Source organism: Clavelina lepadiformis, chromosome 6 (genome assembly GCF_947623445.1).
Source record: "Clavelina lepadiformis chromosome 6, kaClaLepa1.1, whole genome shotgun sequence".
In the NCBI taxonomy this organism is placed as follows: Eukaryota; Metazoa; Chordata; class Ascidiacea; order Aplousobranchia; family Clavelinidae; genus Clavelina; species Clavelina lepadiformis.
In genome coordinates, this window is record NC_135245.1 from 4,447,516 (window position 1) to 4,468,022 (window position 20,507).

General features: G+C 41.2%; 1 protein-coding gene across 1 annotated transcript in view; it reads left to right on the top strand.

Annotated features, from left to right (window-relative positions):
• The window catches only part of LOC143461804 (protein jagged-1b-like), a 41,148-nt gene that overhangs the window by 2,396 nt on the left and 18,245 nt on the right, over nucleotides 1-20,507 (top strand). Inside the window, exons 3-9 of the mRNA XM_076959689.1 lie at nucleotides 6,920-6,968; nucleotides 7,074-7,346; nucleotides 8,065-8,125; nucleotides 16,096-16,226; nucleotides 16,348-16,467; nucleotides 17,475-17,588; nucleotides 20,142-20,255. Coding sequence (XP_076815804.1) covers nucleotides 6,920-6,968; nucleotides 7,074-7,346; nucleotides 8,065-8,125; nucleotides 16,096-16,226; nucleotides 16,348-16,467; nucleotides 17,475-17,588; nucleotides 20,142-20,255 — 862 coding nt within the window. The remainder of the gene's footprint in view (nucleotides 1-6,919; nucleotides 6,969-7,073; nucleotides 7,347-8,064; nucleotides 8,126-16,095; nucleotides 16,227-16,347; nucleotides 16,468-17,474; nucleotides 17,589-20,141; nucleotides 20,256-20,507) is intronic.

Genomic DNA, 20,507 nt, shown 5'->3' on the forward strand with positions numbered 1-20,507 from the left:
ATGAATACTTCGTCAGTTTTGATGCAGTTTTTACGTCATTTTCCTTGCTAGTTTTTGTTAACTAGGAACTTCAATTAACCAAAGTACGTTAACCTGATTAAGTTCATTTGGAAATTGAATGTTGCACATTTCAATTACAACACTGTGTCCCAGTTTCTACAGCAACAGACGGCAAAATTACCGTCTTGGGTGTTTTCCATTCAGTACATCTAACCCATACATTAAGGTTCACTGGAGTGGACACCGATTACCAAGAAAGCGGCAACTGCATTATGTTAATTAAACGCACGCGAAAGGGAGTCGCCAGAGCCTTGGTCATTTAGGGTCATATTTCGTAAGTAATAATTCCGTCCGTAAAGAATTCGTTCTGGTAACTCTTGAGACACACAACATGTGTTCTGAGTTTTGCGTAAAAGGTCAATTGAAGACTTTCCGTTAAGACTTTGGTGGTTGTCTCCTAACAACTTCTGGAACCACGCGCGTAAAACCGCATTAAAAAGCAACCTAATTGCTATAGACCACAATATACTATGTCGCCTTTTGTTAGGGGCGCTTGAAGCTTTTTATAGTCTTTTTCTTATAGAGATATCAAGTTAATTACTTTTGATTCTTCCCCATGACAAATGCCTAGTTAGTGAGGCGATGGCAGCCGAATGCGCATGATCGGGTTCCGGTTTAAAGATAAATTTGTCTTCAAAGACAAAACCGTTGCATGTTATCATGTTCGTGAAATCGTCACTTTAGCTATTGTTTGAGCTGCAGTGACTCAGTCTAATGCAATTAAACATTTTATTCGAATGAAGAGGGCGTCACTAAAAATCGCCATCAACGGAGCATGTGTCATTTGTTTTCTCTCTATGACAGAAATGTGCACAGTGAGCACGTGTCCTGGGCCATTGGTCGTGTGGTCTCCAAGTGAGACCCGCACGGGTTATCAGCGTGCCAAAATTTTTCCCGCTTTCCTCACCCGACTTTGTAAACTTTTCGTACGCGTGCCTCTTCTCCTTGATGCAGCCATCCTGGCAGCAGAAACGACAGCCTGCTCCTTTCCCAGATTAAAAAGAGCAAACAATGAATGATAACCAAAGTATACCCATTTACAAGCAAACCCTGTTTGTTTTAGGTAAGGCAGGGTTAAGTCTTTCTCCCAGACGCAGCCGACTCTCACAGATTTTTTTTGGCAAAACATCACCCACGGAATCTGAGAGAGCACGTCGTGGCGATTTTTTCAAATATTTTATCTCCTTAGCGGCAGATGTTTTGCGCTTGTTTAACTGAGCCTAAGTCTTGATAGTTTAACATTACTTGACCCATCTGGTTTTGGTAGGAACGCTGGTCGATGTTTTTATTGACTTCAGGGCACGGAAAGAAAACCCATGCTGCTCTTCTAACAATCGCATATGACCCGTCCAGACCTCGAGTCTTTTGAAATTGGAATTCCAGTTACACTTCAACCTAAAATATAAAATTATGGCACCAGCATCTCGAAAACGCTTGTATTACCCCCCCAAAGCCGATTCTTGTATGCTCAAAGTCTTGCGATATCTAGTTATGTTGCTGGTCGGCGCTGCGGGTGTGATGTTCGATCAGAGATTCTCTTCGCAGGCGTGTCAGTGTTCACTGCCCATGTGGCTGATTCCAGTAATCTGCCTTAGATTCTCGTAAGCAAAGGTGTTTGCAATTTGAACTATGCGCTTTCTCGTGTTATTCACAACATTTTCTTGTGTCGGCTGCCTTCGATAGGTGCGAGTTGTATATGACGTAATTCCTATTTGTATGTACATGTTAGGAGAAGTTTTCAAAATATTCCTTACGGGAGCTTGATCAACACGAACCAATTCTCGAAATGTATGTAAAAGCAAAGCCAGTTTTTCAAGTGTTATGCATTTGGTTGCCCTTCTTTACTTTTCTATGTAAATTCTCTTAAGAGTCTTGAGCAAATTGACGAAACGACATACGGCTGGCCTAATAGGCACATGGGCGGCAAATCAATAACGTCGCATGCGAACTTTTCAAGTGGTATCGGCTGAAACAATGTTTGCGTAGAAAGCATACTGATAACGTGTAGGAATGGACATTCCCAATATCACCTCTACATCATTGGTTTTGTTGGACGGTGTGGTCAGCGTTTGAAAATAATACAACACTAATAGCAGTGTTACGTGCTCGCCATGTTGCATTGCCAGTAACTGGCGCTAAATCGTTCAAAGTGTTAAGCAGGAGCTGTAGTTGCGACCTAAACCAAGCGTTTTATGCCTTTCACTCAAGCTGATAGAGACACATGTGAAACTGAGATAAATGTGTCACCAGTTTTGACCCAAATTGAAGTCACAGATAACAATCCTTTTGTAACGCGCCGCTTGGTTCCGGTTTGATCGCTGCACGTTTAACAGAAATCTTGTTTTTGTCAGATCCTGTGAACATAGGCTCCTAACTTTTTTGTTATAGCTCACACGGTCACACGTCAGCCTTTAAATCACTTTCTTCCCCGTTTGGTCGCTGTTTGCGATTAATAGTTATTAGTTTTCCATTAAGCTCAATTTACCGACAACTGAAGGCTAAAAATTTATACGGCAAAACATTTTTCAACAAACACAGAGCACTTATTGAAACAAAGCAGAACCCAATAAATTTCAAACGATTTTTTAATTTCTTTTTAAAACAACACCAACGAAGTTTTCGTTGACAGCAGTTGAAAACGATAAGTTAATTAAGTTCTTAATCAATGTAACCACAAGAAAACTCTTTTCTAAGTATTGCTGCCACAATAAATGTCTTTATTTATTTAAGTGTTAGTCGTTACTAAGTTACCAGTTCTGATAGTTTTTGATAACTAATATTAGTTCGCGTTCCATTGTTAGTTTTTCAGAAGAAAAGAGATTACTTCGTTCACAGTTTTTGTTTAGTTTTTTTTTGACAAAAGATAGTTTCTTTCATTAATCGATCGGCTGGATTAGTTATCAGTTAAGTGTAAATGCAGTGTTCACTGTTTATCACCCTTCTTTCGTGTGCTCTTTGTGTTCGTGGAGTTCTCCTTTCAACAAATTAAAATTTGTCGCAATCGTCAACAACCGCCGATTTAAACAAACTGTTTCAAACACACAGTAATCCGGTATACTTCTATTATGTTTATTTTAAACAATAACACTTCGTTCTACGGCTGAACGCACTCATTCGTTTGACGAAAAACGTCACGAAGAATTTTCTTCCCAAACATTATGTCTGCAGCAGTTTGACAGCGTTTGTCAACAGCGGCGTTTCGTCACTGTTTGCCGCTTGATTTCTTTCCAGATATTTTAGGGTTTGTTACAACACGTTTTCGATCAAGTACAGGACGCAAGAAGTTCTATTTTCAACCTTGAATGTCAAGTGCACCTCAAAAAATCGTTTACTTCTACGCATGAAAGCAACACAGAAAATTGATTGTCGACTGATGGTGTCTACGCTAACTATTCTAACTGAACGTCGACAACCTGTAGTCATCCGCAATTTCGGTTGTGACATGTCTTTATGTAGCGGTCGTTCTTTCCAAATGGCTAATGACTGGACTGATAGTTTTAAGGATTTTTCAAGTTAAGTTTTGGTGTAATGAGCCAAGGAATGCGCATTTTCACTGCCAAAAATAAAAATTACTGTTATTCATGCGCAATCTAATTTTTATCAATGTTAACGTTCATCTCAGATCACGACGATTGCGGTGTCATAATGGTGTTCTTTGTTACGCTTTTTCATTAAAATATTCAAATAAACACGAGTTAAATTTGCGTCAGCTCCACGTCAACTCAGCACCATCAGCATCGGGAAAATGTCAAAACGTAGGTTGGAAAAATGACAACATTTTTGACATATCGTCACATCCGATTTTAAAGTTTTTTATGACATAACTTCATCTTGTTGATTTTAGGCCGTTTGATTGTGCTCGGCCCACGACCGTCTCATGGTTTGCTTTTCCCACGCTTGGTTGTCGACCGCAACATTATAAACTTCAATTGTAACTCCGCTTTCTCTTTATTGCCGTGCTCAGAGCGGAGTTTTATCACTAAAGCACAAGTACTCGTCTGTGTTTATTCTAGCATACAAGGTGTCATTTATTCAGCATTAGTGAGATCATACCCACACCAGACCAATGAATATTCCTCGGTTTGTTCCGCGTTTATTTGCCAGTTTGCTGACAGAATTTAAAATGCGTGTTTTAGGGGTAAAGTTTCACTCTTTGTAGGGGCCTGTGGTTAGATTAGCGCGTGTGGTCCCACTTTTTAGGAAGCTATTTGACGGAATCCGATATTTTATCGCAAGTATCGCGCAATTTTTTCTCGTTGTAAGAGCATCATTCGCCAACTGTTTGTCTGCCTAACCAGGCGGTAAAAAGCATATAGACTTTGCCTAGTCATTCGTCAAAATTGCGCCAAACGCCTTTACCGGCTTCGCTACTTAATCAATTTTAACTTTGTAAGTTTGGGCGCTTCACAAATATAAACGTCAATATTTTGAAAAAATTTAAACTTGCGCAAATTTCCCGTCAAACTACACAAAAAATCGCAAACCTGTACTAGCCAGACATCGACGTTACCATGCAAGTTAGAACGTCCAACGGCGACCAATTTTTTACTGGCTTATAGAGAAAACTGATAAATAATCAAATATTAACCGCGGCGATTGCTTAGCAAATATCTAAAAGCGTTCGATTTGCACCTGACAAAGAAGCTAAATCCGTAGAATATTATAAGAAACGTTTATGGTTATTTGGGGGAAATGCCGGCGGGAACGTTTCAACTGCCAAATACATAGTTTACCCCTTAAACCTACGCAATCTGTTTCTCGGTCAGTAGTATACTCGTTCGTATTACGTCAGCACCAGGCACTCATAAAAGCAGCTGCAAAGCCTGAGAAAAACAAGCAAAAAACGCTTAACGATCTCGGAAGATTTAACTTTAAAACGTTGTTTCAATAACGCAGCCGTAAATCACTTGCGAAACGCTGTTCGCCTAAGTAGGCTGCTTTACACACTACACACTCGCAACATTGGCAAATAATGATGGTGATAAATGCGAAAATCGTCTAAGTTTTTGATCAAGTCTTCGTGCCACTTTGAACCAAGCCTTGGATTATTGCGCTCGTTAGGGGTCACACGTAATAATGAAATTACGAATGTTTTGTTTCCGAGGGACGTAAACGTTGGCACGTATCAACGCCTGATCACCTCTCGTGAGGTTATTATCCCGTGGCGTGGCACACTTTATACCATTTAACTCGTCACTAACATTGTTTAGATTCGTTGATGGTAACGCCCTGACGCATGCTGCGAAAGTAAAACGATTTATGAGTGTTGTAAGTTTGTGAAAGTATACGCCCCTGTTTAAAATGACCTGGTTGCTTGCGGCAACATTACCTGGTAAGGATTGCGAAATGCCCGTGAAATTGACGTTTATTAAATAGTTTTAACAAATCAAAAAACAAGCTGATACTATTTAAAAACCCTTGAAAATTCATCGAGTAACCTGGTCGGTACTAAGCACGCGAACATGTCAATATCCTCTTAAGGAAAGAAATTGTACGATGTACCATGCCTCTCCGTTTGATAAGGATTGGTTCAAGTGGCCGACTTCGGCAGTAAGTGGCATTTCGGTGAGAAAATCAACAGTTTTTCTCGCTGGCTATTGCCCTGTCCAAGTGTCTTGTCCACAAAGTTGAGATTGCTGTGTTCACAAAATACCTTGCGTCGTTTTTCAGATCCCCTTGGTGCTTGGTCAAAGTACGCATATGCAAATGTGTTCGGCTGCTGTAGTTGAAAATTCGTTTGTAATGTTCTCCAAAATTTATCAACGACACCATTTCAATCCCACCCGGTATGAACTAAAGCACTGTTAGTCAATTGCTTTTCGCTGCATTCGTTTGCGAAAATAAATCATTACGAAAAGTAAAGTTTTCAAATTTAAACGTTGCTGACTACCAAGTTGATCCATAGTTGTGTTGGAGTCAACGCTGTGATGAGCGAATTTCGTTGACGAAGTGGTAATACTAGCACATTTACTCGTTTGCCTTCTAGTGTCTTGTAATAGAAGTCCCAAACGACATACCATGCTTGTTTAGTGGAAACATTTTGACCCAAGCTTTTGGCGTTTGTAAACGACGATGGGAAGTTAAGAACGCGACATGGGTGACATGGTATCCCCACTATTCCCTACAAGCACTTAGGCGAGGAGTATCAGCTTTCCCTCGTGTCAGAATCGTTTCATTTATGCTTCTAACACCAAAAGGGGCAACTTTACTCACTTCCTTCGTGGATTGTTTGTATTGGGCTTGATCACTTGTATAGAAGATCACCATCTAAACAGCTTCTTTGTTTTGTTTTTTTCACACCACGTTCATCGCGTTTAAATTGAATCAGATGACCAACATGTGATCTATGCTGGGCACCGCCCGTCTTTTTGTCCGCTTTTCGACACCGTGTTTTCAATACTTTTGTGCGTTTCACGATCATCAGCACCTCGTCATGTAGTGACATCGTTTTTAAATCTCAATACACGTAAACAAAACTCCCTTCGAAAAGGTGGCATTTTGGAACGTCTGCAACATGATATCATTGCGATCTTTTATCTAGACTCCATTTATCCCATAACCTTCTTTTGAGAAAAGATATCTTAACAGGCCATCTTTTGGAGACAACGCTAAACAGATTAAAAAACCTTTTAGCGCCCAACTTATAGTGGAAATGGGCGGCAATTTTTCAAAGCGTCAAAAGGGTGGCCTACCGTAATTGAAAAATCCGCCTCGATTGCAGAAACGTTTCTTTTTGTATCAGAGTTTTCCGAGACGTCTTATTTACGTAACATCAAAAGTCCATTAACTAATCACCGCTTAGGTATCTATAACGAATTATTATTAATGGTTATTGTCATCTTTGTTTTATTTTTTGCAGAGAACGTTTACACTGATTGTCGAGGCCTTAGACCGTGACAATATCACAGGTAATGCGACATCCACCAAATTAGCCAATGTAAAACTGCAATTTGCAATGAGTTTGTTACATCACTGATACGTTATAACTAATCTTTATAACGTGACGTTTACAGAAAATGACCCAGCCGGCTCGGAAGAACAGATGATTGAACGCCACGTCCATACTAGCATGCTAACCCCGTCCAACCAGTGGCACGCGGTCAGTCATAACGGTCCGACCGCCAACATCGAATACCGAATTCGGGTCCGCTGTAACGCCCACCACTACGGCTTCAACTGCACTAAGTTCTGTAAACCAAGGAGCGGATTTTTTGGGCATTACACCTGCGATAGGAATGGGAAGAAGAAATGCTTGGAAGGTTGGATGGGCGAAGGATGCACCAAACGTGAGTTAAAATTTTTTGAAAGTGTTCATCGGTCCCTTTTATGTTATACTTCATAATTTTCCACAGCGACAATGTTACCATTGACGCACTGATCGATACAAGAAGCAGAATCCAATCATAGGTTTAGGGTTGCTAGGGATATTAATGGTAAATCCTTCTTACGCGGCAATTATTTTTGCATTTCGATCTGAAATCAATAGCGGTGCGAGTGGTAATAAGAGAATTAAGACTAATCCACGATTATACTGGAGCATCATTTAATATCAAACAACATCCAAGAGATATGTGCAGACGTTTTCAATTACACGCAGTGACCTGTGGAGTCAGGAAAAATCTTATTATCCAGCAGAAATGTTCAAAAACCTGATCACGGCGATTAACATCCAATAAGATGTCATAAAAAAAGGCTTAACGCACTGTACGAGTAATCAAAGTCACTCAACCATACAGAGACACACATAGAAACCGTAGCATATTTAAAGGTCATTCAAATCATGCTTTGTAATATTGACATCCAATCAAACCAAATTGGAGGCTCGCTTTTTCGGTTGTTGCGAAGTCACGCGCGTTTCTCAGTTTTCCTATACAGCGCTGCTGCCTAGCAAACTTTGGTGACTTTTATTGACTTGAAAGACTCAGCGTTTTATTTGTAAACTTCACGTCCGAAGAAACTACCAATAAACGGCACGCTTTAATATTTTCCCTTGATATTTTGCAGCTATTTGCAAGTTGGGCTGCAGTACGGAACACGGCTCGTGCGAGCAACCGAATGAATGCAAGTAAGTGACATATATGCACTTGTAGAAGTTTCTGTTGAGTGATGTTTGATTTATTTCGAAAACTGATAACAGTCTAACAGTTCGATCCGTGTTGCTTACTTTTCTATGTTAATGGACTTTGCATTTTTCGAGTGCATTTTACTCTGCAATATGCACCCTTCATAGTAGCTTATTGGTGCTAGCAGCATTCTCTTAGTTGGTTTTCTTTTAATTGAGCTATGAGCTAACTTTTTGCTGAAAACGTTTAACAATGGCCGTTGTCAAGACCATGTCCGAATACGTCCTTCCGGTTCGTAGTCGCGTCCCCTTTGATATTAGAGTCATCAACAGGTCATGACACTTGTATTGTCGAGTGTTCTAGAACCCGTTATTGTCTCGCCGGCGTTTTGATCTTGTTGGTTAGATCGCAAATGTTTTGCCCTCATTTGACCTTTTGACAACTTTTTTCAATTGTATAACTTATTAAACGGTTAATAAACAGTGGTTCACCTTTTGGAAGATAGGTCTTTCGTTAATAACCCTCACGTTTGCCATGCCCAACCACCCGCAATCCTGCACCCTTCCTAAATTCGGGGATTCCTTTCTCGGTCACCAGTTGTTTTGTGACTTTGAAATTCTCTGTGATTGCGTCATTCATGCATTATGCTGTTGTTTTGCTGAGTGATTCGGTCGCGACAATTCGATTAGTTTTCAGTCTAGTAGAAAACGCTTACAGAAGCTGCTTATAATTATTTATACTTAATAACAACGCTTCAACATGTCGTATGGCTGTTACAAAGCGATATATAATTTTACATTTCATCCCTTGGTAAAACGAATCGTCAAACGATACTTTTGCCGTCGCACTGGCGCCTGGGTTAAGTTTACCCCACAACCTAACCAAGTCTCAATCCAAAACAGGTGAGCTTTGGTTTTGGAATTAAATTTCGACGTTTGCACGTTAAAAACGACAGATCGCTTTTCGACTCGATAAAGAGACAAGGCGGTTGCAATGGAATGGGTCATCGTCGAAATGTAAGCACGCTGACAACTCAGCGTGATCTAATAGATCTAATTAGCCGCAGCCGGTAAGTGCGGTGTGATTCAAACCCTTTGTGAACCCCGCTCAACCAAACCCGAGATTTCGAGAAGCTTTTAAATCCTTTTATTGTATTCAACTTGCTTGACGCGTCATCGCATTTATGACGTTTGCGTGTATGACGTAATAGACGCGAAAAGTGTATTGAAGATTTTATTTCAAGAACGGTTCGCCGAAATTAGACTTTATCAAAACAAAACCTGTGTAACTGCTATCCATTTGATTAATTACTGGCAATTAGTAACCGCCACTGTGGTTAGTTACTGTTTCGCGGGGTATATGTGAGCGCCACACACATAGTTGAATAAACTGCAGCAAAGCGTCAAGCTTCTGTAGCCAAATCGTAACCAGCGCTATAGCAACGTGTTAAGTCTTGTTATTTTCTTGTACGACATCCGCCTACAATAGCGGCTGTTTGTTGTAACTTTAAACGGTAATTGTTCCCATGTCCACCAACTTGTAGCCAAGCGTTGGCCACTGTGTAAACGTATTTTCTGTGAACAGTTGTGTTTTTAAGCTTTTGTGCATGCTCTTAGTATAATAAGGTACATTAAACGACGACTTAGTTTCGATCTGATTTTAAAATAAACCTGGTTTTTGAACGCGACAAAGTTATGGTTACGTTATAGTTACATAAATACGTTGCTAAAGACACATTTGACTTTATGTGAAGGAACTTACTAATCGCCGTGCGTGAAGATCGTTATTTACCGTCAAATGAGTTGATATTGTTCATTGGTTAAACGGTACGTCGACATTGTGCTCGACATGATACTTTTAATGTAACACCTGGATGACATAAATTATCATTGGAAATAGGCTACTCATTTGTCTTGAAAAACACCTCTGACGTAACTTGAACTTACTGCATATCCCAGCGTTGTGAACGATTAAAGTTCCCTTTCGTAAATAAAAAGTGAGTTAAGCTCTTCTTCGATGAGTTCATCCGGATTAGTAATATTTACATTACTCGTACGGTTATGTCTCCGCATTTAGGCTCATCCGTAAATCGTGCAGATTCCGTGAAACAGATAGTATGCTAGCCGCGATCGCTCGCGCGAGGAACGGATGATCCTCTTTCAGTTTTCTCTTTCTTTGTTTCTTCCTTTCTCTTGCTCGCTCTTCGGCGCACCACGGTGCTCTTCTTCTGACGGGGCCAAAACCGCGATTTCGCTTCTGGTCGCTTTTTCCCGTGAGAAAGTGGATTTGGCGCGTGGGTCGCTATCAACACGCTTTTGTTGGGCTTTGGGTCGGTGCCCTGCCTTTAATTGACTCGCGCCCGCCTTGCCCCAACGCAGGTGAGACACGTGCAGGACCGACCGTGTATGTTTCTTTGTCAAGTAAATGAATTATGTGGCGCATATTTAATGCATTTTGATCGAGTTCTGTCCCACGACCCCAATTGCAAGGTACCCCGCTGCCTTCTTTGGACGGTAAAGGTCTAGCGGCCATTGTCACCTCACCCCCAGATTTTTTCTGACGTATCCTTGCTGTAAACCACAGGAGTGACAATAGAATGTGTTGGAGCAACCGCCTTATATTTGCATGATATGGTAATCAACGTAAAAATTTTTGTAGAGCGTCCGCTCGTTTATACACGCAATTTCAAGGAAAAAAATAAGGCCAAATTGGCCTTTAGCCGTAGGCAAAAGGTTGTAAAACAGCTATGAATAATTTCTGCGGTAGCGCGCAGGTGAGAGGTAATTGTGTACAGTGTTTAATATAATTTTAGAGAGCCATTTGGCATGGCGACATCAGAAAAGGTTTTAATAACGTTTAAGAGGAATTTCATGAAACTAACGGAACTAACCGACACTTTCTCAAGCTAAATCGTGTGAACTGTTTTCACGTGCTTTGAGTTTTAGACGTACCGTTTATGTATTACAGATGTATCTTAACTTGCTAGACCAACAACCAGAAAACGAACAATAGACCGATGTTTCATGAAAAGTCAATCGGTTATTGAATAAAGCCTCGTAAAAATAACCGGCTGAAAATGCGCTACCACGCTTCAGAATAAAAAAGTTTTGTAAAAGTGTTCGGGATAGTAGTCATGTTGTTATCATGGTTTACCCTCCCCCTTTGATCTCGCTATACATTTGTTTCTTGTGGCGATGGCGGAAACTTGCGACGTTTTCTTTGCCCTTGGACTATGCTGATTTTAATCGTCCTTTACAAGGAGCTGAGCTAGCCTTGAAAATATTCAACGAGTTTCCACTGTAATTATCGCCATGGCAACGTAGCTTATGCTTAGCGTCGAGACAGCACATTACAGGCTGTGTGAATAATAGACACCGTTTTCAACTTCGGTGATTACCGCCTATTCTAGTGTAATTCCTGAGACGAAAGGTTTTGTACTCTCCGCAAACTTGACCGAGATGTTTTTCGTTTATTGGCCGCCATAATGCGATAAAAGTTAAAATTAATCGTTGTACTTCAAAGGCCAACTGATCGTTAAAACTTGAACCTGTCAAGGCATTCAAGCAGTAGAAGAAAGACGGTTTTTGCTCGGTGTTTTTGTGACCTGCACACTCGATACTATAATTGTTGTTTGGCGATAATTAGCCAGCGGTTCCAGCCGTCGCCAAACGATTACGTCAACATTCTAGCGTGCAAGATTGTCTAACGGGCCGCGACCGACAATTTTGAAAGACGATACCGTCTCGGGCCCGGTCCGCTGCCTTGACGGATTTGATTCGAGCGTTGTATTTCGTTGAGGTGTGCGTTTTTGTCACCGGTTTGTCGATTTCTGGCCGACCTTAATGTTTTGATTCAAAATCGACCCAACATTGCAGAAATGACAACGTTTCGTATATCGTCTTTCTTTGATAACGTAAAAGGAATTGACTTGGGTATGTTTCTTCCGAAAATTACGGTTTAAGTTTAGATCCGACTATATCAAGACGTTTATCGACTGCGGGTCTGATCTTAATTTGCCTAAAATAGGCCTGACCTTTTGGGTCTATCTCAAAGTGCTATTTGTTAATGGTAAATCTTGCTATCTGTGATATTTACGTATATATAGAAACGTTTTACTAGTAACGTTTGTGGCAAACGTTTCCACTAACCTTAGCACGAGAAACTGTCTATAAAATTTGTAATGATAAATAATTAACCTATCCATTTAAAAGTCCTAAAATTTTACAGCAACTTGACTCAAAGGTTGCCAATGTTCACGCATAATTAACGCTATTGAGAAAGGTCTAAAGCAGCTTCGCAAATTAAATTAATTAATTAAAATTAATTAATTAAAAGGTAACTCACGGATGTTTAATTATTTTTAAATGCATCACGGCAACGTTGTATACATTTTGTGTTCTAATATCTCTTCACCCCCGTTCGACTTGCACCGCCTCCACAAATCGAGTTGGCTTCAGTTCGCTTTGCCCTTGGGTTACCTTGTGATACCCAGCTTGCGCGGGTTTTGAAGGATCAATAGCAATGAATTGAGTAGAAATCAATAGCAAACCGATCACAGCGACCTGTCACAAATTAACGCCATTGGCTCCGCTGGTAGTGCTCATTGTTTATTTAAAATTTCGATCTTTAATTTTATTATTGCCAATCCGCGTGACACTAATAGCTAGTCTTTGTGCATCATCGTTTTTTTGTTTTTTTGTTTTTTTGACCGGCCCTGCGTGAAAAATGCGATTTTACTCTCTTTTGCGGCCGCTCTCGTATCTCTGCCATATGGTGTTCGACCTTTGCCGTAGACTTTTCTGCTTGCTTTCATTTTCGAGAAATTTCTTTTCGGCTTTAACATAACATAAAAAATATGCTACATTTTAAGGCTCTGTTGTTTAACGTATACCCAATCTGTTGACTTGTTTATTATCGCCCCCGCAAAAGCCGTCCACATTTTTTAACGGTACGTTATTGCAAGTTTTAGAAATAACCTAGCCGAACATACCTGGGGCTGTCGCGCGCTTTGGAAATCTAATTCCACCCCATCTGTTTTGGGGAGCGAGTGACTGTGGCTACAGTCACGTGGGGTCAAGTGTGTTGCTTTGACCCTTTTCGGGTAACCCACTGTCAGTCGCAGAGGTTTTGTTTAGGTGTTTAAAGTGTTATGTAAACTGACCAATGGATGTTCAGCAGTCTCCATCCCGGGTTGTCTTGTCTGTGTAGAGGCTTATCTATCAACGTAAAGTATGTTTTGATCTGATTTCCAATTCTTATGCGGCCTTCCCGGATAAAGAAATTGAACCAATTGATCATTTTGCTCGTATGTCTTTTAGTCGTGCGTGTTGCGCGTTTTTTTTACTTTAAGCTGTTTGTCCCTGCAATCTTTCCATCGTTTTAAGTGTAATATTTTCTTTTATCTCTTTACTCCTCGCTCGTCTTATTCTCTTTGATTCTCTTTGCTCCATGCGCCGCACATTCCTTCATCATGTGCGGGTCGGGGGGGCGCGTGGGAAACTAATTGAAGCGTGACCCAGGCACCCCACCGGACTCCGACTGCGCCGTTTTAAGACCGAGTCGCTGGAAAACCGCAGACATTTAGCTGATGAAGACATGATCAGCTTGTCTGTTGTCTTAATTTTGTCGGAAAAGAGCAACCTAACTGGAAAAACACACCAACCCCCTGCACGTATGATTTCAAGTTTTTAAATTCCGACTTTGAAGAAACGCAGCATGGGATGTTGTTTTGTTTACGCAACCGCCCCTAGATTTGTTTATTTTAATCTGATAAGATCACGTCGCTTTGTTGGGCGGCGAAAGTTTTCCTGTCCATGAGTGGTGCAAACCGAATGCACTGTGAAGATATTAAGAAGCTGTTATTGGAGCTAGTTGAAAATTTTTTATGCGCCACCTAGTTCCGGTTTGTTATCAGGCAAGTGTCAATGCTATCAACACGTAGAGCAATCCTTTTTTGCGTATTGTTTTTCGGTGCCCATACGCCGTGGAAGCAAAACCGCGTAAGCAAAACCATTATTGTATAAGATTACACGACGTCCTAAGCGACGGGTCAAAAAGCGCGCTTTCAACAGGTACTTAAAGTTGAATGATGTTTGGTATGAGCTGGAAACATGATGCCCGGCATGGTAGAAATACCGCCGACATTTTTCAACCGCAGCACGAACTTGGAAAAAAATGAGTTTTCCTAAATGACCTGTCTGCCAACTTCCAAGTGAGACTTTGCGTTGTGATTTATGCAGTATGAATGCTTTTGCTCTTGGACTGTACGTGGACACCACATGTGTCGGGTCGTTTCAGTGAAATGTTATGACCGCCTTATGGGAATATTCGAAATACTTTGCGTTTTGTTGGCATTTGCCGTACAGTTTTGTGTTAAAGTCACCGAAAGTCCTAAACGTGGAGGAAGAATTTTTGAAGAAGTTTTCAGTCTAGTTAAAGACTTAAAACCGCCTCGATCAGATAAGCTGCTATGAGCCGTGGGAACGACATAACCGCAGATATTAATCGGGCGTGCGTGTTCGGCACGCGATACAACGCACATAGCCTTAAGTCCTGATAATCAACTCACAAGGATCGGGCTCTAAACTATTTGTTTTTTAACAGTTTCTACGTTAGCTTCCTGCCGATAAAAACGCTACACTTACAATTTTACATTCTTTCGAAAACTGCGTTCGCCAGTTTCAGCCAATTTCCTACATATTAAGCGGCAAGTTTCTGAGGTAGCTACAATGGTTTTAAAAATCTGTTAGATTATTTGGGGGAGCGCACGCTGCCTAAGGGAACCGCGAAAATCACTTCACGTTTTCCTGTAGTGTACTTTCAAGTAGCTGTTGGTTTCCATTAACGCTGACTGGTAAAGTAGTAGTGTGCCCGATATTAATACTCAGGCGTCAAGAAGGGGTCGAGAAGCACTCAAACACTGTAACTCGCTCTCTTTGACCCACCTTGATTTTATTGTTATTATTTATAGTTGCTGTGCTGGTAACTTTGCGTGCGCCAGTGGCCCGTGCAAAACCGTCTCTGATTCTCCCAAACCTGAAACCTGTTTTGTATAAAATTTCCGATTTTGTTCCAAGTCTCAGACAATTTTAAGTATCCGACACTCGGCCGATATACCAGTTTTTGCATCTTGCCGGAGACTGCTTTGTTGCTATAGTGTTAGTATGATGTGTTACGGTCGAAGTTACTACTTTATGCGCTATTGATAAAGTGCCCAAAACTATCACTTGTAAATGTGCGCGGCACATCAAAATCGGAACAGTGGGCATTAACGAAGGCCGTATGACTCGCCATGACACTCGTGAGCCACGTGTGGTCATAGTACAACACGACCTTTAACACATGTTAACCGAGCGGCTAGTGCTCTATTAAGTCGAAGCGTCAAGACATACGCATACCTGTATTGTGATTAACTGGTGATGGTTTTGTTTGGGTGGAGCTAGTATGGGATTTGCTGGCCAATTGCTGTGTTCTCATTTACGCTTGGCCAGGCAGTCAGCCACCTATTTCGAGTATTATGTGGTAGGTCTCTGAGGTCTTGAAAGATCATTAATCTCCGGGAAAGATATTCAAGTTTGAACGAAAAGTTTATTGTGACATTGAGTTTCTGAAATTTTCGCTTATGACGTGTACAAATTTATCAAATTGTGAGAAATAAGAGCGCGTTGGTTAGTGGGTTGACTTTGCTCTTCTGCGAATGGCATAATTTTTTTGAGACATTTTAAGTATTCTGTTATCGCCAGTCTTTGCGGTTCCTTGAAACCGGTCTTTTTGTCCGATTGTTTCCCGTTTTGACGTCTTCAGTATAACGTGATAGGACAAAACTTCACAAACTGCATATAATTTGCACTAGACCTGTAATTATTTCGAAAGTTAGAGTTATTACGATTTCCATTTAATCCGACCTATCTTTAGTGAGTGATACTTCACAAACCTGTTTCCCATGCGGTTGAAAACGTTTTTGTTCTTTCAGGTGCAAATACGGTTGGCAGGGGGAACTGTGCAACGAATGTGTTCCCTACCCGGGCTGCGATCACGGTACCTGCACAACTCCTTGGGGCTGCACGTGCGATACGAACTGGGGCGGATTATTATGTAACAAGAGTAAGTATTGTTTTTTATTTCGCGATTTCCATGAATTCTTTTTATTATTTTCGATGTCTGAATGCGTACGGCGTGTGTTCTAGTCTGCACAGTCATTGACATTATTATTTTCGTTGTCCAGATCTCAACTACTGTGGAACCCATCTGCCCTGCCGAAACGGCGGTACTTGCACCAACCCCGAACCGGACCGGTTTCAATGCTCCTGCCTGGACGGTTTTAGCGGAGTTCACTGCGAAATCGGTACCTTGTTTATTCTTGCTAAATCGTGAAAAAACTCTGCTATATTTTTTTGTTCTTTTAAATAAAAATTTAGCTGCACGATTAGGACTGTTTTGGTGACGCTTTCGTAATTAGTCGTTTCGGGTCCAATTGAAATCACAGGGTGGCTAATGAAGACTGCGCGCCGACAAATGCTTAAGTTTTGTTTTAAAGTCAATTATCTGGTCGCTCAACTGGTAACATTTCATTACAAATGCCACGATGGGTTTATGACACGTTCGACTGATAATGACCGTTTTGAAACCTGACATTTTTTCAACTTTTTCGACTTGTTTTCAACAGCAAATTACATGCTATCCGCCCGTCGTTATACGCTCAATTTTCAAGACGAAGCGTTTGATGTATTTTTATCACCGAGATGTATACTACCGCGAACAATGCATGGGCGCCACGTTGTATCCCAAACAGGACTTAGAGTTGAATATGTAAAGATTTATCTGATTGGCTGAAAATGCCGAATATTCTTGACTTTTTCTGAATTTTATTTGGGAGGGAGTGGTCATAATCTTAGGTAGATTGACCCACCACTTGCCTCGCTTACTTAGGCCGCAAATTTATGGGTCATGTTAAGTAGTATTGTGTGAATGTTTATACGAAGTCCAGTCACTTGCACCAAGATAGCTGGTGTATGTGCCTAGCTTGCTATTTTCGCACGCCCATTTCAAACGGTCGTGGGCTTAATGTCAAATATGTACACAAACAAACGACCTAATCGTAAGCTAAGCTCACGTCACCTGAAGGCTTTAAGTCATTTTACCGCTAGCTACTAACTCGGAACTACTATAGGCGTTTAAGCGTATAGGCCCATCAACGTAATATTTTAGATGATATAAGGAAAATGCCTATTTGTCATAGCAGGCACTAAGCAATACTTTTTGTATTTTCTGCTTTTTCTTTTTTACAAACATAGTCATTTCACTTGAGTTGTTCCTTTTACGTCAAGGCATAACGTTTGCATATGTTTGCAGCGGAATACGCCTGCATTTCCAACCCGTGTGAAAATGGAGGTGTCTGCCAAAACGAACATGGAGGATATCGCTGCCACTGCCAGGCTGGTTGGACCGGCCAGAATTGCCAAATAAGTAAGATTTTATTTTCCCCGTTTTTGTTGTAGTTTATTGGCCCGTGTGATACGTGACGGGCTTGCAGTAGCCTGTAAGATGCCGTTTAAGTTTTTGCGGTTTGAAATGTTGCGTTGTTGAAACATCTCGTGGTTCACGTGGGTTGAAATTTCATCGAATAAGCATGAAAAGCTGTCATTCTAAAAGATAATAGCCGCTGATTTTACCCTTTGCATCTGCAAACCTTTATAACTGTCAGTTCGCCCTGCTTTTAGCTTATTAATTATTAAAGAAGCCGAGAGATAAATGCCTTATATGATCGCTGGCGAAGATCGCTTGCTTATCGCTCTTTCTTCTTGGCTAATTTCTTTCAAATTCTTGTCCATTGCCCGCGCACAAATTGGACTATTACACCGGATTTCGCCTTAAAGTCTTGAAACGTAAGCGCTCTTCTGCGGTACATACCGGTTCGCACGACATACCGGTTCGCACGACATGTGTGCTAGAATGTTCTATTGTCATGTAATCACCGTCTTTGTAAATTCAATGGTTTCGGTTTTAGCTCGATTTCCAAATCCAAATTCCAAATCTGATGCGTGCGCTCATCAACGATTGCGGCAACATGGTTTCATATTTTGATTCCGATCTTGATTTAGATCTGCCAGGACCATCTGTTGGACGTACAGCCACGTCGTCGTGCTTTCCAATCGCCAGTGTAAGGCCTTAGGCCGCTAATTACGGTGGATTCTGGACCATATTTTGGTCGGTGTCAGTCCTGCGATAATGGTTGATTTTACGAACTGTATGTAGTTTTGTTACGTAAGCTTATGCATAATTGTGTGGTGTAAGTCTTGCGGTGACGGTTTCCCATTGTGACGATCTTGCATCCTTGCGTTTTTGTCTCCCACCAGACTACCAGGTTCTTGCTTATCAACAAAGTTCCACTATGCTTTGAAGGCCTTATAATAACAGGGATTACTTGGTTGTAAAAACATCATTTTTCCGGTAGTAATTTAATAACTTTAGAAGATAATTCCAAAACGTTCAGTTTAATTCGAAAAGCAAACATCTCCCTTTTCGAAGAAGTAGACCGAATTCCGTGCTTGTGCCAAATGTACACAATTATTTACATACTTTAAACCGGCTCTAGCCGGTAAGCATCTGTTCCACTGCTGGCGAGTTAAGCCGCTATTGAGCAATAGCACTAAGTTATTTCGTCATTATGTTGAACAAATAACTAAAATTGCCAAACCCAAATTTTCATTCGTGGGAATTTGTTTGAGCGTGGGTTCGTTTTGTTTGTTTTGAATCGACGTTTCCTTCCAAGATTCAGCGAATAAACCGATTTATTATTGGGTAATCAGTTGGGTAAACGGAAAATCCGGAATTCCATACACCCCAACTGTCATAATCGTATTCAGTTACCTCTGACCACTCGAAGGTCCGGGTTGTAAATGAAAGCGTACAGCCGGGTGAAAGGCTTGGGTTACAGTTAGAGGGGTGCTTAGCATCGCATTCCCGTTTAAGCGTATCAACGTGTAAACTGTTAACAAATTACGCTAAGAACTTATATAGGACAGGGACACGTGAATATTAAGTTGTCCAATCAGCCACATGCTATTTTATGACATTTTTCCTGGGTTTCGAGACCTCATTCGGTGAAGGCAACGTTCATACCGTCGGAATTATCTGTTGGTTTCACAGTGACCACTTGTTATAACAATCAAATTGGCCGTATCTGTTGGCTGCGTCTTTGTCTGTTAATTCTAGTTAGAGTTTGTCACGCTTTGTCTATTGATCCCAAGTGACGTCAGGAATGCTGTCATGGATCAGCGGCCGCAGTCGTGCGTGACGGAACGTCACTCGCATGTGATTAGCGAATTTCGCTGTTGTTGTGCAAGAAGAGTGTTGCCCGTGCGTCTCTGTCGACGATTGTGTGTGTGTGTATTAGTGTCTTGATGCAGAAAGTTCCTCTACTGATCTGTCCTCTCTTTAAGAGTCGTGGGAACGTCTGACCGCATTTTGCTTCGAAGCACTCGACCAAAGCACTTGAGAGCCATTGAATAAATTCGTTAATTTCTCGCCTTCGTTTCGCGTCCATGTTGCCAACGCAGTTGATTCTGTTCACTTGCCCGATCGATTTCATTCAAAGCCGACAGATAATCTACCATTTAAGTACCCTCAGAAACAGGGGTCCTCGTTTGGGCTGGGTGTAACAACGCTCAACGTATGAGCATTGTCGGCAACGTCTCGTTTGATACCGACTACGTTAAGCGACCAGTTATAATAACAACATGCGTTATCTACAGAAGTTTGCTAAAAATTTCAAGTTGTCCGGATTTACCTGGTTGTCGCCACAAAGTGTCCACTTTGCTGGTTTATAAAAGTCTCAAAAGTATTTCCCTGCCCTGCCCATCTACCCACGTTAAAAGTGAATAGTGTTAGTCACGCTAGCTTTGTCGCCTTCAAGAGGCCATTGTAAATTCCTTCAGGATGAACAGTGATCAATGAGATAGAATGCTTATCCTTATACTTTGTGCTCCATCATAACCGAACACTTTTTGCCTTTTTCAGATATCGACGACTGTGAGTCAATGCCTTGTGCTAACGGTGGCACTTGCTACGACCAGACGGGTGGCTTCTATTGTGAGTGTCCGCCACATTGGGAAGGCGCCACTTGCCAGTTAGGTAAGTGCTTGAAATAAAACGTTGCCAAAAAATTCTGGTTAATTGTATCTTGCAGCCATGTAATGAATGGCTTCTTGTCGGCTTGCAAGAAAGTATCATTTTAGCGATGATTGTCGCCCTCAAGCTACTAGCCCCTAAGCTTAAATGAAAGGATGGGGTTGGTGTATTTAATCACTGTACTTTTTGCGCAAACAATACGACATTGTAATTTGTAGCTAATTTCTTTTTAGCTAGGAACGTGTTGTCGGAAAC